The sequence below is a fragment of the Aethalodelphis obliquidens genome, unplaced genomic scaffold, assembly GCF_003676395.1.
Source record: "Aethalodelphis obliquidens isolate GAN/ISIS:26980383/991018 unplaced genomic scaffold, ASM367639v1 scaffold104, whole genome shotgun sequence".
Taxonomy (NCBI): domain Eukaryota; kingdom Metazoa; phylum Chordata; class Mammalia; order Artiodactyla; family Delphinidae; genus Aethalodelphis; species Aethalodelphis obliquidens.
This window is the reverse complement of record NW_020838048.1, coordinates 486,773-502,835: the sequence shown is the minus strand read 5'-3', so window position 1 is coordinate 502,835 and position 16,063 is coordinate 486,773. Positions and strand designations below refer to the sequence as shown.

General features: G+C 41.8%; 1 protein-coding gene across 11 annotated transcripts in view; it reads left to right on the top strand.

Annotated features, from left to right (window-relative positions):
- MID1 (midline 1) overlaps positions 1 to 16,063 on the top strand; it is a 668,179-nt gene that overhangs the window by 604,557 nt on the left and 47,559 nt on the right. For all 11 annotated transcript variants that reach the window (XM_027096545.1, XM_027096544.1, XM_027096543.1 and 8 more), the window contains 2 exons: positions 4,447 to 4,554; positions 13,255 to 13,403. In XM_027096545.1, coding sequence (XP_026952346.1) covers positions 4,447 to 4,554; positions 13,255 to 13,403 — 257 coding nt within the window. The remainder of the gene's footprint in view (positions 1 to 4,446; positions 4,555 to 13,254; positions 13,404 to 16,063) is intronic.

Sequence of the window (16,063 nt, the reverse complement as noted above, 5' to 3'; positions counted from 1 at the left end):
GAATGGGAGAAAAGATTTGCAGATCACATAGCTAACAAGGGACTTGTATCCAGAATATATAAAGAAATCATACAATTCAACTATATAAGACAAATGGCCCAATTACACAATGAGCAAAGGATCTGAATAGTCTTATCTCTAAATTAGGTACACATATGGCCAAGAAGCACACGAAAAGATGCTCAACATCATTAGCCATCAGGGAAATGCAAATCAAAACCGCAGTGAGATGCCACTCCACACTCACTAGGATGAATAAAACAAAAAAGACAGACAGTATCAAGTGTTGACAAGGATGTGGAGAAATTGGAAGCCTCACATACTTCTTGTTGGAATATAAAATGATGCGGCCCCTTTGGAAAACCGTTTGGCAGTCCCTCAAAAAGTTAAACACAGAATTCACATGTGACCCAGCAATTCTACTCCTATACTGAAGAAGAATGAATACATATGCACACACAAAAATTTATACATGAATGTTCATAGCAATATTGTTTATAGTAACTAAAAAGTAGAAGCGACCCACATGTCCATCTACTAGAGAATGGATAAACAAAATGTGGTATATTGCTTAAATGGAATAATATTCGGCATAAAAAGGGATGAAGTACTGACACATGCTGTGACTTGGAGGAATCTTGAAAACGTTATGCTAAGTGAAATAAGCCAGACAGAAAGGATCGCATGTTGTTTGATTCCATTTTTATGAAATGTCCAGGACAGACAAGTCCATAAAGAGACAGAACACAGATTAGTGGTTACCTAAGGGGGTGGGCAGCAAGAATGTGGAGTTCCTGCAAATGGGTATTGGGAATTCTTTAGGGGATATCGAAGGTTTTCTAAAATTAGATTGTGATGATGATTATAGAACTCTGAATACACTCAAACCCACAAACCGTACACTTTAAATGGGTGAATTTTATGATATGTGAAGTATATTTCAATAAGGCTGTAAAAAAAAAGAAAATCAACACCCTTCCCCCTAAAAAAATAACTTAAGACATGTTTTTGTGTCTACACAGTCCTAGAAAACCAACAAATCCAATACCTGCGTGTTGAGTGCTTGTAATATATCATGATAGCTGCTTGCTTCACTACATGTTACCTTGTCTCTTGTTGGAAGATCATCTTCACCATCTGTTCATTCAACAAACAGTTTTTGAATGCCTCTTCTGTGCCACATATGGTGCCAGATGCGTGGGATAGATGCCTCATTTCATACAACAGCCAAAGATCCCTCCCTTCGTGGAGGTTGCATCCAGTTGGATTTACCCTGATTGTATGTTCAAGTACAGCTTAGCTCTGAGGGCTCATTCTAGGAGATACTTTTCAAGTGTAAGGTGCTATCTTCCAGAAATTTCACTTTCTCCATTATAATGGGCCCATGGTTTCAATACGATCCCATCCTTTTCACAGCTCGGTTGTAGTCAGTTATTAAATTCAGTTTGAAGTCAAAAGAAATGACAAGAAATTTCTCGAGAGTAGTGGGGTTTCAGGTAAATGTTTCCATAGATAGCTCAACTTATTTGAGAAGCCTCAAGGGGAACTAGAAATGATGACAGAAAAGTAATGGTAAGAGAAATTGAGCCCAGTGATTAACTCCCTTGAAACATTAGCCTGAGTTCCACGTTCTGTGCTTGTCCATCAGTGCATTCTCAATTCTTTCTTTTGTTTATGAAACATTTAGCAAGTATATCTGTGTGCTAATCTGACACAGGACATGATCTCATAGTTCGCTGCAAATGGCCAGTGACCACCATCTCCTCAATAAGGCAGTATCTTGAGTTGCCTCTCTGCCCTGTCTTACAGTGATCAGGAATAAAACTCAAGGAATCCTGGTCTCTGGAGACAGGACATGATTTCTCTGAACAGCCATCAGTGAATTTTTATTCTGAACTCCTGACCCCACTTCCGGTTTGTGTCATTCATAGCGATTGAAATTACTCCAGTTAAAGAAAGTATCCCTAATCAAAAGGGCTTAATGACTGGCCCACGTCTCCTCCCTGAGTTATACTGGAGTAATCAGTGCTATTGTCGTTCTTTGTAACATTGCAGGCTTCTCCTGCGCTGTGTTAAGATCATAAAACTCACGCATGCTATCTCCATTTCCCACAGCTGTGATTTCTGGGTCTCTGTCTGTGAATAAGCATTTCAGAATTGTCATGAGATGGAGGAAATAGCACGTGCAGAGTATTTCCCAAGCCCAGTTGCCAAGAATGAGCTAATTTTAACCCTCCCTTGCATACAATGAGCCTTAAAAACTTCAAATACAAGCCATTCTACAGTGATCTACCTTGCCAGGAGGAGGGCAGGCTTTCATTGCAGAACCCCGGCCTTCCTGAGGTATACCAGAAGTACGATTTAAAAGTATGCCGTAAGAGTAATGAGATATTCAACCATCCTTCTCCTTTTTGATGTTTTTATAGTGATAAAATACAAAGTTCATGTCTGTATATAAAAGAAAAGTTCAATAAATGTAATGTAACCTTGCTATCTTGCTTTTGGAAAATTTGTCCAAAAGATATTGATGATAATCTATCCTCCATAAAAGAATAATATTCGTTTTTTTCTAACTTTTTATGTTGAACAGGCTAAAATTGCACTTTCCTTCAAAATATAAAAGCAGGAACTGCAACTATATTTCAAGTGTCAATTTTCAATCAGTTGGTAATAGCTACGTACATGGTGTGTTAAGAAAGATCCTGAGGGACTTCCCACGTGGTCCAGTGGCTAAGACTCCGTGCTCCCAGTGCAGGGGCCCTGGGTTCGACCCCTGGTCAGGGAGCTAGATCCTGCTTGCTGCAACTAAAGATCCCGCACATGGTAACAAAACCCCGCATGCTGCAGCTAAGACCCAGCGTGGCCAAATAAATAAATATTTTTTTAAAAAAAAGCAAGACCCTGAGGTTCAGTATGGCTTAGCAAAAAAGACTGCTGTCATTGGATAATAAATGTTTTCCGGGGGTGCAAGAAGATAGGGAGTGCACATGTAAGTCCTATATTTGCCATCCCTGCATAATTGGAAGAAGAGTTAACATTTAAAGTATCTTTTCATAGGGAACACTCTTGCACTGTTGGTAGGAATGAAAATTGGTACAGCCACTATGGAGAACAGTATGGAGGTGCCTTAAAAAACTAACAATAGAACTACCATACGACCCAGCAATCCCACTACTGGGCGTATACCCTGAGAAAACCATAACTCAAAAAGAGACATGCACCACAGTGTTCACTGCAGCGCTATTTACAATAGCCAGGACATGGAAGCAACCTAAGTGTCCATCAACAGATGAATGGATAAACAAGATGTGGCACATATACACAATGGAGTATTACTCAGCCATAAAAAGAAACGAAACTGAGCTATTTGTAGTGAGGTGGATGGACCTAGAGTCTGTCATACAGAGTGAAGTAAGTCAGAGAGAGAAAAATAAATATGGTATGCTAACACATATATATGGAATCTAAAAAAAAAAAAAAGGTTCTGAAGAACCTAGGGGCAGGAAAGGAATAAAGATGCAGACGTAGAGAATGGAATTGAGGACACGGGGTGGGGGAAGGGTAAGCTGGGACAAAGTGAGAGAGTGGCATGGACATGTATACACTACCAAAGGTGAAAGAGATAGCTAGTGGGAAGCAGCTGCATAGCACAGGGAGATCAGCTCCGTGCTTTGTGCCCACCTAGAGGGGTGGGATAGGGAGGGTGGGAGGGAGGCTCAAGAGGGAGGGGATATGGGGATATATGTATACGTATAGCTGATTCACTTTGTTGTACAGCAGAAACTAACAGAACATTGTAAAGCAATTATACTCCAATAAAGATGTTTAAAAAAAGAAAACAGTAGACAAATAAAATATCTTTTCATGACAGATATAAAGAACAAACTAGTGGTTACCAGTGGGGAGAGGGAAGAGAGGAGGGGCAAGATGGGGTAGGGGAATAAGAGGTACAAACTACTATGTATAAAATAGATAAGCTACAAGGATATATTATACAACACAGGGAATATAGCCGATATTTAATAATAACTATAAATGGAATATAACCTTTAAAAAATGTGAGTCACTATGTTGTACACCTGAAACTTATATAATATTGTATAGCAACTATACCTCAGTATATTCTTTAATAAAATATGTTTTCGGGCTTCCCTGGTGGTGCAGTGGTTGAGAGTCCACCTGCCGATGCAGGGGACACGGGTTCGTGCCCCGGTCCGGGAAGATCCCACGTGCCGCGGAGCGCCTGGGCCCGTGAGCCATGGCCACTGAGCCTGCGCGTCCGGGAGGGGCCACAGCAGTGAGAGGCCCGCGTACCGCAAAAAAAAAAATAAATAAAATAAAATATGTTTTCAGCAATTACCAGAAATATACTAGTCTACATTAAAAAAAGAGCATTTAACTAAAACAAATGCCAAATTAAGGCTCACCATTTTATCTATCCCACAGGTCAATGCATCACGTCAAGAAGCCAAATTGATGGAGGAGTGTGATCTTCTTATTGAGATCATTCAGCAAAGACGACAGATTATTGGAACCAAGATCAAAGAAGGGAAGGTACGATTTCTAGGGCCGAAGATTTTGTATTTTCTATCTAGAGAAAATATACTCCCATGCACTTCAATAGCTTAGGAAATATTGAATGACCCTTCTTCTATATTGTCTATAATCTCATCCTAAGTCTTGAAGACTAATTCAAAGCCTCTTGCTTGGCCATTTTTTCCTCCTCCCTTTCTTTTTGTTACGGTCTCCTATGCATACCTGTAATACAAAGGCTGCTCCATTACCCAGCTCCAGGGCACAGCATGGAGCTCCGGTCTGTTGTAGCCACTGTTTTCCATCTCTCTTCTCTATGAGAAGGTGGGTTCCATAGAGGAAAAGTGCATTTCATATTTATTGCTCTATCCTAGCAATCAAAACAGTATTAAATAAATGTTTAAATGAATCAGACTTTATATACAGAAATTATGAAGTGCTTTCTCATGCTTTTGAGGGAACTTAGACAGGTGTCAGTTTCATCGTGGCACAACTCCTGTAGTTTCACTATATCTTATACCCCTTTGTGGATATACAATATTAATAGTATTCCTTTGCTAATGTTTGTATGTTTAAAATTCCTATGGTTTTATAGTAAACTATATTCAAAAAGCAATTCACAAATTTAGGTTATATTCTTTATGGCCATCTTCTTCTTTATTCAAAATTCATTCAGAAATGTTGATAACTTAAGAATCCATCACTTTATTCTATTTTTAAATTAGTCATGTTTGTATTGAAATACTTATGATCTACTTTATTTTCCCCATTTCTCTGCCACCCTCACAAGACAATTTTGTAAATATCTAAAACTAGAAACATTCATTCCAGATCCAGTCAGTTCATGAATCTCTATTATTACTGCTCATAACTATAATGACACGTATAATTAAATCCACTTGGCAAGTATTTAGTACACAGATTACGACAGCTAATGTATGTGCTCTTCTCTGTTTTCTTCAGACTTTTAAAGGTGCTTCTAATATTGTAGAATGTTTTAGACTGCTTTGTCTGTATACACTGAAAAATATTTATACATGTATACTGTGATGGTGATCAGAAAAGTTGAAGTCTAATCTAATAGTTCTGGAAGCTGTTCCGGTAGATTATCAAATTAATACACAGTTCTTCCCTGGCCAGGGACGGACTCAGGTGCATTGAACAGCTACTTTCCCCCACATACAAATTATCCTGAGTGTCAGCCTGGAATCTGTACAGAATCTACTTCCTCTTCTGTCATCGTGCACCATGTGTATTTCTCTTAATACCTGACGTCTTCCGGGTTCTCAGGCACGTGAGAGCCTGAAAACAGCTGTAATTAATTATTAACGTACATGCGGAAGGTAATTTGTTGCCTTTACGTGGTCGTGTGCAGGGATCAGCTCTCAATATGCATATTACTTCCTTATTGCTGCTGGAACAGATTACCACAAACCTGGTGGCTTAAAACAACACAGATTTATTGATGCCTGACCTTTTGGAGGTCAGAGGTCTAAAATCAGTCACAACTGGGCTAAGGTGAAGATTTCAGCAGTGCTGTTTCTTTCTGGAGGCTCTAGGGCAGAATCCACTTCTCTTCTGGCTTTTAGAAGCCACCCACATTCCTTGGCTTGTGGTTTCTTCATATCACTCTGAGCATTGCACCCATCCTCACATCTCTTTCTCTGGCACAGACTCTCCTTGTTCTCTCTCATAAGTACCCTTATAATTACATTGGGGTCAACCAGATAATCTAGGATATCCCCCATCTCCAGATCCTGCACTTCATCACATCTGCGAAGTCCCTTTGGTCGTGTAAGGTAACATATTTTTAAAACTCCTGGGATTAGGATGTGGGCATCTTTGGGGGCCCTTACTCAGCCTGCAGTGACTCTCCGCCACAACTTCGTGGCCAGCAGGTCTTCCTTTCCCTTACATAGCTTCCCAGCGTGAGGGTTCCTCTCGTGAGCTAGAGCAAAGTAGCGAAGGGGTGTGTGTGTGTCCCCAGTTCCAGCCATGGTGATGCATGGGCTTCAGGCTCTGGTACACCCACTCCACCCTGGACACATGTCCGTGATAGGGAACATAGTAAAACAGAAAAGCAAAGAGACACAGAGCTGGGCCCAAAGCCAGATAAACATCTCCATGGGCCAGAAATAGAAGAAAACTACAAAGCCGTGATGGTGGCTTTTTAAGACGCAGGCTCCTGGGACTTGGTCTGGAAGAGACTAAAGCGGCTACACCTTCGACTCCTGTGGCTAAATAGTTTTGGAAACGTTGGGGTAAAAGGGCTAGAAGTGCTCCAGGTGGTATGGGAAAGTGAAATCAGGCTCATTGGTTGATGCCATGGGCTGTGTAAGGCTTCGCAGTTCATTCAAAGGGACCGAAGACAGATTATTGCCAGTTTTCACCTAGGGTCATAGCTGTTAGCAAACTGCAGGCCTGGGAGTCTAGAGTAAGTCAGCCGGGTTGGAGCCTGGCTCTGCACTGTTTCTGATACCTACACAAAACGGGAGCTTCAGAAATGCAGAGATAATACAAGATTCTGGAATGAGGACCCCCAAGGATGGGGTGAAGGAGACTGTAAACCGACAGGAGAGGCTAAGCAAGGTGGGTGAGGGAGAAAAACATTATGAATGACTTCAGCCCTTGAAAACAGAAAGTCAAACCACAATTCCAAGCAAAGAAAGAGATCTTGAATTTCTAAAAATACAGCCAACAAAATCAAAGACATCTTCTCACCTCAGTTGAAATTAATTTTATGTGAAAATGTTAAGAAGATGTTCAAAGAGATACAGGAAGGAATAACTTCTATCTTAAAAGAGCAAAAAATTGTGAAACCACAAAAGAAGGATGTGAAATAAGAAAAAAAACGATATAAAAATAACAAATTAGAAGTTTCGGAGGGAAAAACGTGTGCACTGAAATGGCAAAGAAAACTGAGCGGGGAGGGAATTTTGGAAGCTGAGTTTTAGCTTCCACATAGGGGAGGCTGTCTACACATAATAGGAAACTTGATCCATACGTCACACCACATACAAAAATTAAATGTCAATGGCTCATATACCTAAATGTAAAAGGTAAAAACTCTGAAAATTCTAGAAGAAAGAAAACATGGGAGGAAATCTTGGTGAACTTTGGTTGACCAAAGATTATATACACTGGCAGAAACATAAAAGAAATATTTACAAACTATAGAGACAATTATATACTGTATTTCACCAAAAGTAAAAACTTCTCCTCAAAAGGCACTCTTTTTTTTTTTTTTTTTTTTTTTTTTTTTTGCGGTGCGCGGGCCTCTCACTGTCGCGGCCTCTCCCGTTGCGGAGCACAGGCTCCGGACGCGCAGGCTCAGCGGCCATGGCTCACGGGCCCAGCCGCTCCGCGGCACGTGGGATCCTCCCGGACCGGGGCACGAGCCCAGGTCCCCTGCATCGGCAGGCGGACTCTCAACCACTGCGCCACCAGGGAAGCCCCAAAAGGCACTCTTAAGAGAACGTAAAGGCAAGCCACATACTAGGAGAAAATACTTATAAATTATTTATTTAATAAAGTAATTGTATCCAGAATATATTACAGATTCTCAAAACTCATTAATAATGAAATAGATGACCCCTTCCCCAAAATGGATAAAAGATTTGAATAGATAGATACTTTACCAAAGAAGGTATAAGGATGGCAAGTAAGCACATGAAAAGATGGTCCAAGTCATTTAATAATTAAGGAAATGCAAATTAAAACCTCAATGAGATACCACTACTTATCTACTAGGATAGTTAACTTAAAAAGATGGACCATGCCAAGTGTTGGTGGGCATGTGAAGGAACTATAGCTCACACACTGTTTCTAAGAATGGAGACGGTATATTTTAGAAAACTGTTTGGCCCGTTCTTAAGTAGTTAAACATACACTTACCATTCGATCCAGCCATTCTAGGTGTTTACCAAGAAAAATGAAAGCGGATGTCTATATAAAACTTGTATGTGAATTTTCACGTTAATATGAAGGGTAATATTAAGGGTAATTTCCTGACTGGAAATGACCCGAAGTCTATCAACAGATGAATAGATGAACGGTTTGTGGCATTTGCACACAATGCAGTGCTATCCAGCAAGGAGTGAACTCTTGACACACGCAACAACATGAATCTCAATAGAATTATGGTGAGTGAGAGAAGCCAGACAGAAGATAGTGTATACTGCATGAGTATATTCATACAAAATTCTAGAAATAACACTTTCTAATAATCTACAGTGACAAAACAAATCAGTGAACGCTTAGCGATGAGTGACAGAGGGGTGGGCGGGATGAATTCCAAAGGGACGGGAGGAGAATGGGCGGGGTGATATATATGTTCATTATCTTGAACGTGAGGACTGTTTCATGGGTTTACACGTATTTGAAAACGAATCAGATTTGTACTTGAAATATGTGCAGTTTCTTATATATTAATTATATCTCGGTAAAGCTGTTTATAAGACAAGTAAATTGTACATTTGTACAATGGAACAGTCTTCAGAAATTAAAAGTAACGAACTAGGGTGATACGTATTCATATGGACAGATCACAAAAATGGGAGCAAGTTTTATGATGATTCTTAGGGGATGAGGAATATTATATAAAATTTGATGAACTACAAAAAAATCCCATATAATGTTTAGGCATATATACATCAACATGCCTGGGAGTCATCAAGAGGGTGCTCTCCTCTGGAGAGGGACATGAATGAAATTAGGGAGGGACGCACAAAGGCTTCAATGCCATCGATAATAGTTTACTTCCTTTTGAAAAATCAGACGCTAATATGATGAAAACACTGAGATTTGCTAAAGCCGGTACTGCGTATGGGAAAGTTGATCATATGACTTTAAAAACGGTCCGTATGTTTGAGATGTGTCACTTTTTGAAAGTGCACGTCTGCTCAGGGATATAATCTCAGAAGGCAGTGTTACTTGGGAAAGATGGAGAGAGGAAGGCCCCGTTCAGCTTTCCATTGAGTTACTACTTTGGTACACGACCGAGGACTGGTTCATCCCAGACCCGGGAATTCACAGTGAGTAAGTCCCTGGCCAGGGCATTGGGTGTCAGAGATACGTTTTAAAGAAAAGAAGAGCATGGGTGCCAACGCCCTGGAAATCAGAGAGGCTGGGCAGGGAGGGCAAGTATGGACTCGGTGCTGCCCAGTGAGGGTGCCCAGGCTGGTGGTTGGGAAGTCTGAAGACACTCAATCCAGAGAAGGGCTAGCGACTTTGCCCTCATCTGTCTCTGGCGCCAATCACAATGCCATTCGATCTGGAGGAAACAAACCCACCGCAAATCCTCCAACTGGGGCGATTGCCAGTCAGGCGATGTTACACATTAGCACATGCGGGTAACTCCTGCTCTCAGACCATTGCACCTTCTTTAAAATAAATAGCTCAGTAGCCTTTATGGTGAGACTGATTGGAAAGTCTCAAGCTCTGAGACTCCCCGGGAAAGAACTGGCTTATTTCTTCAGTAGTTGGGGATAAATTTCGCGCCAACACAGGAAAAGCTGACAGCAAACTCCAGATTAAGCCAATGATGTGTTTATGTTCAGACACATACCTATGGTAGAAGGCTGCAGCTGAAGAGAAAAAGGGTCCCTTCTCGTCACTGCTTTTATGTACTCTGAATCTCCAAAATGTAAGCTAATTCCCCTGGACTACGTGTCAGGGCTTTTGTGTAGCCTGATAGAAGCACTGAAGACAGTCCTTGTTGAGCGAGATACTTGTTTAACTGAGGATCAATGGTTTGGACCTAACAATTTTGGGATGGGAACCCTACGTATATATAAAAGCATTGCAAATACATTTAAAGAAAAATAAAGGGCCACTTTAAAAAAGCATTTGTAAGGTAAAATAAACAGCAAATAAATTGATTTAAATAGGCCTACGTCCCCAAAAGGAGGCAGAGTACTTCCATGATGAGTGTGGAGTGAATTCCACAAGTTACAACGTGCAGTCGCACTTCCCAAAGGAAAAGGAGAAGAGTGCCAACGTGGAAAAAGTTTTAAGTAATATATTAAAGAAGTGTTTTCTAATGAAGAAATTCGTATATTGCTAAATACTCAGTGTCTGATTCTGAAGTGTGGTACCACATAGGACAGTGTTTCACAGGGTGTGTTCAAATCCAGGGCCGTCTGATCAGAATCACTTAAGTCAGCAAACTTTTTTCTGTAAAGGGCCAGATAATGAATATCGTAGGTTTTGCCTTCGGTCTCTATCGGAACCGCTCACCGCTGCCCAGTGGTGTAGTGTGAAGGCAGCCACAGGTGAATTCATAAACAGATGCACGTGGCAGTGTGCCCTTAAAACTCTTTGCACAAACGGGCTGTGTGCTGGATGTGGTCCACAGACCATCGTTTGTGAACTAACTTAGAAAAGTTTTTCTTTTCCTTTTTCTTTTTACTGAAACCCACGGTAAAAAAAAATACATATAACATCAAACCCGGCACTGACACACACACACACACACACATAAACAACACACACACACACAGAGAAATAAGTTTTACAAAACTTATCTTGCCCTTTCTACCAGGAATGCTTTCTGCTACCTTCTTTTGTCCTCTCCTCTTTCATTTAGTCTTTTAAATGCTAATCCTTTCCATACTGACGATTCATCACCTGCAGATCAAAAAACGTTCATTGCTTGTTAAAATGCAGATTCCTGCCACCCTGCCAATTACAACTCCTCACCTAGGATATGCGAGTGCCGGCCCAAACATCTACGGTTTTTCTTTAACAAAGGTCCCCAGCTGATTCTTGCGCACACCAGGTTTGAAAAGCTCCAATCTGGTATATCAGATGGAATTTGTACACTGAACTAAAATTATAATTACGCCAACAGTTTTCTGTAAAAAATTCCTGTATTTTCAAAGGAGGCTCTCATTTGGGCTTGCTTCAACTTATGCATGATTTAGGGCTCTTTTTTCTTCTTCTTCTTCCTTTTCCTCTTATGTCGCTTTTAATTTCCAGTATCATGATAGAAATTTTTTAAAAAAGAAGAAAATGGAGTTCAAGCATTTTTCCATTGTGTCATCTGTGGGGTCACTATTATTAGGTATACCGAAAGGACATGAAGTTATTCAGAAGGAATATTTGGTCCTTATTTTGTTGTTGTTGTTAGAATTGTATTAAATATCTTCAATTCTGCCGTGTAATTGAAAGCATTCTTTATGTTACGTGATTAAATATTTCTTCCTCTGACAGTTTCTTAAGGATACGTTCTAATATCTTGAGTTGGACTCTGTGCCTTTCTTAGCTTTACCTCTGGGTATAATGATGTTAGCAGCTGAATTCTATTTGGTGTAAAATAAGTGTTATTTTATTCAACTAATGAACACAGTTAATCTGCGGTGATGGTCACTATAATTATATACAATGAGGTAAATCTCTTACCGGGCTTAAGATAACATACTCTTTGCCCCAGAGTTTTGACAGTTCATTTCTCTAAAGCCTTTACTTTCAAGAATCTTTCTCACTCTTGCCTGCAGTCTTGTGGCCGATGCCTCACGATTCAGCATTCATTTCCTTTGTTTGCTGTAGGAGGACAGAGCTGAAATTGGACAGTCCTCAGAGGCCTCAAGTCCTGACACCTCCTTCCTTCCTTTTCTTCTGTTAGACTTGCGCGGGGACGATAATGATGACTTGGAGAAAGGAGGAATTTCTTGGAGTTAGCAGGAATTCTGGAGGGAGCCTGAGCCTCCCTAGCCTTTCACCCAGGGCTGTTTTCCGTTCCGGAATGATCATAAAGCCGGCCAAGACCTGTCCCAGGCTGTGTGCACCAGGGCACCAGGCGCACGGCAATTCCAATTAGCCGTCTCATTTGAACTTGGCTTCTGGCCAGAGGGCTTCATCTCTGAGCACATTTCAAACACCAGAGCAAATGGTCAAGTGGGTTACCGTGGACTTATCTTGGCCTGCCCCAGAGGTTATGGTCAATTACGTTTGAGGGTCGTTTGCAAGCAAGACGGAATCAGGAGTTGGAATGGAGGTTGGAACCAAACATGCGTTTTTATCCCGACTGGGAAATGCTTATCAAAATAGTTTTAGTTATCAAGTAAGCACAGAGTGCCTGGAAATGACGTTCCCGGTGAGGGGAAATGGCCCAGCTGTGCTTTTTTTGGCTTTCTCTCATCTGTTCAACAGGAAAAATATTAATCAATGGAAAAAAATGCTCCCTTTCTGTTAATTTAACACATGAGTTTGAGATAGTGTGGGAAATAGTGATACCTAATGTTTTTACATCGCGATTTTATTACATGGATAGCAAAGAACTTTTTAGAAAATGGTTTTGACTGAAGGCACACATTTGCACCTACAGAGGTGTTTTATTTTCTCAATGGCCCAGCTGAAAAATTGAACTAGAGAAAGTTTCAGGGTTCCCTACGATCTTACGGTAATTGTGTGAGGGAAGGGGTCCGGTGACCCTCTGTAACTCACACTGGGCAACACCTTTTTCCCCCATCAACAGGGAAGCAATTCGCAATTCAGGGTTTCCTCTTAAAACAAATTAGCAACACTTCTCCAAGGAGATAAAGAATAGCTAAGACAAGAGTGCCATAGCTGGGGTTTCCGTCTTTCTCTGCCTCCTTTTTGAACATTTACTGAAGGATGACTCGCATACAATAAAACGCACACACCGGGAGGGTCCAGCCCGACACGTTTTCACTAAGCGAGCCCACCCGTGTAACCATCTTCGTGCCTCTTTTGTTCAAGGTGATGAGGCTTCGCAAACTGGCTCAGCAGATTGCAAACTGCAAGCAGTGCATCGAGCGGTCGGCATCACTCATCTCCCAAGCAGAACACTCTCTGAAGGAGAATGATCACGCGCGTTTCCTACAGACCGCGAAGAATATCACTGAGAGGTGAGTGCGGGGGCTGCTGGGAAATTCTCGGCGCCTGGGCTCCTGTGTCTGGGGTGTGATTGGTTGGCCTTGCCCTGCCTCGCCTTTGTTTGCATTTTCAAGGCCGAGTACCACAGAGAATAGAGGCTTTGAGGTGCTTTGTTCCAGCTAAAGATGCTTCCCTTTGACATGTCAAAGCCTTTTCAGTATCAGCCTAGAGTTCAAGGCCTTTGAAACAAGAGTCCGCCAGTTAGAAAGAATGAAATCAGCCTGCTTTTAGTGGGGGAAGAAAGCTTATAATGGCACAAAACGGCATTTACTGTGACTCTCAGACCTGATCTTATCGTGTACTTGATAACAAAGCATCAAAATGAAGACCAGAACATAAAAGGGAATCTTTTCTTCCATTTCAGGGCTTATCTAGTTTTTCAAAATTGCCCAGGTGTTATTCTCTGTTAGGCCTGTTTTTATTTGGTTGAGAAGCTTTGCCTCTCCTGAAAGGTCAAGGCCGACTCACGTGGGAGAAAAAGAAAGGACAAAACTGTCAACTTCATACCTCCTTCTTTTGAAATATTTATTCTATGGTAGGGGGACATAAAAATGACATGATTTGAATGGGCAGGTCAGCGGTGAAACTGACAGGGGTCACTGTGCCTTCAGTGCTCGTACTTGATGGGCATAAAATTATTCACCTTCACTGATGCAAACACCTATAGCAATTCTTGTGGAGCCCAGGAAAAGCACCTAATGCCACCTAAATGACATCTCCAACCAATGCCAGTGGCCTTGACTCTTCATTCGTTCAAAGTTTCAGAGTCAACTGATCCTCTTCCAAAGCCGTAATAGAAGACTATCCCTAGAAGACCCCCAGAGAGCTCCTTCATGCTGGTCTGTTATCCTAGAGCAGGAGTCTGCAAACTTCGTGGGCCTCTCACTGCTGTGGCCTCTCCCGTTGCGGAGCACAGGCTCAGCGGCCATGGCTCACGGGCCCAGCCGCTCCGCGGCATGTGGAATCTTCCCGGACCGGGGCACGAACCCGCGTCCCCTGCATCGGCAGGCGGACTCTCAACCACTGCGCCACCAGGGAAGCCCAGGAGTCTGCAAACTTTGCCTGTAAAGGACCAGAGAGTAAATATTTTCAGCTTTGCAGGTTATCAGGTCCCCATCACAGCTACTCAACTCTGGGTAGGTCTCCAACAGCCTAGCGTAGATGGAAATGAATGGGCAGGCGAGGGTGTGTTCCAATAAGACCATTGACAAAAGCAGGCGGCAGGCCAGATTTGGCCCTCAGGCGGTACTTTGCCAACCTTTGGCCTAGGGCAAAAAATACCATCTTCTGCCTTGAATTTCTTCGAGGAAGGCGAAAGAAAACTAATGATTATGCAGGACTTGCTTGTGTTGCCCACTGTGCTAATTCTCAAAATACCACATAGAGGCAGGTGGTGGTTTTTCCGTTTTCACTGTTCCTTCAATGGGAGGAGGGTAGAGTATCTTTACAACTCTGGTCGAGAGTCCAACCGGCTTCTTTGTGTTACTTTTTCTATTTGAGAATATTTCCTCTGAGACTGGTTAGATACTTATCTCTTCCAAAGCACGTGGATAACAGCTGGTTACCATCCCTCTTATATCCTTAAAATGGTCTCCTCCCTTCTCCAAGAGCGGCCAGCTTCTTTCCTCATGACTCCTAGCAAGTACTTAATTGTCTTCGCTGCTCTCAACTGCCTCCAGTTGCCTGAAATATTCATGCTAAAGTTAAGAACTGCACACGGCACTAATACTCCAGTGTACCCAGGACACTCTAGCAGACAGCGTTTACACTTACGTCATGGTTTCCAACTGGGATCCAATAGTACTTTTCTCCAGCTGTAAATTGTGAGATGCCCAGATGAAATGGCTAGTGTGGGCTGCACGTCTCAGCAACCCCTAAAAATCCGATCCAGTCTAACACGAATAAATTCTCACCTAGCGGGGGGGAGAATGTGGCCCCGTAACAGTTAAGAGAGAACTTAACTGGAAGTTAAGACCTGCATTTGAAGTCTAACACAAGCGCATGGATGCCCACATGTGATCTCGCTCAGACCCAGCAGGTCATACCTGGATCCATTCAGCGCCACCTCTCACAAGCCCATCTCATCAAGAACAGAAACGTGACCGATTGCTCTTTCTACAAATGAGTTGTATCGTATACTGTATTCTCAAGCCTAACATATAGTTCTTCGTGTGATTGTATGTACACTTTTCTAAAATGATGTTAAATTAGCAACACTCTTCACTAAATCCAGGCATAAGAAAGTTGGCCCACTGCTTATGAGAAGTCTACACTTCCATCAGATGTGAATACGTAGTGCCTGTAAAATTTTGCTAGGAGCCCTTGTCCCTCTGTTTCTGCACCCTCTCTCTTTCTGTCTCTATTTGTCAATCGTCTTGGTCAATTCCTGAGCCCTTTTCCCTTTCCAGCAATTAGAATATAGTAAAAAGGCACTGGGCTTGGACTTGGGATTTGGAATCCTGGGTTCAGATCCTAGAACTGTCACTTTTTGACTGTTGTTCTTTGGGTTTCTTCAAGAGCTATTTAAAAAAAACAAAACAAAACATTTCTTTTAAAATTTTTTTTTGGCTGCGTCGGGGTCTTAGTTGCAGCACGCGGGATCTTTTTTTTTTTTTTTTTTTTTTTTTTTTTG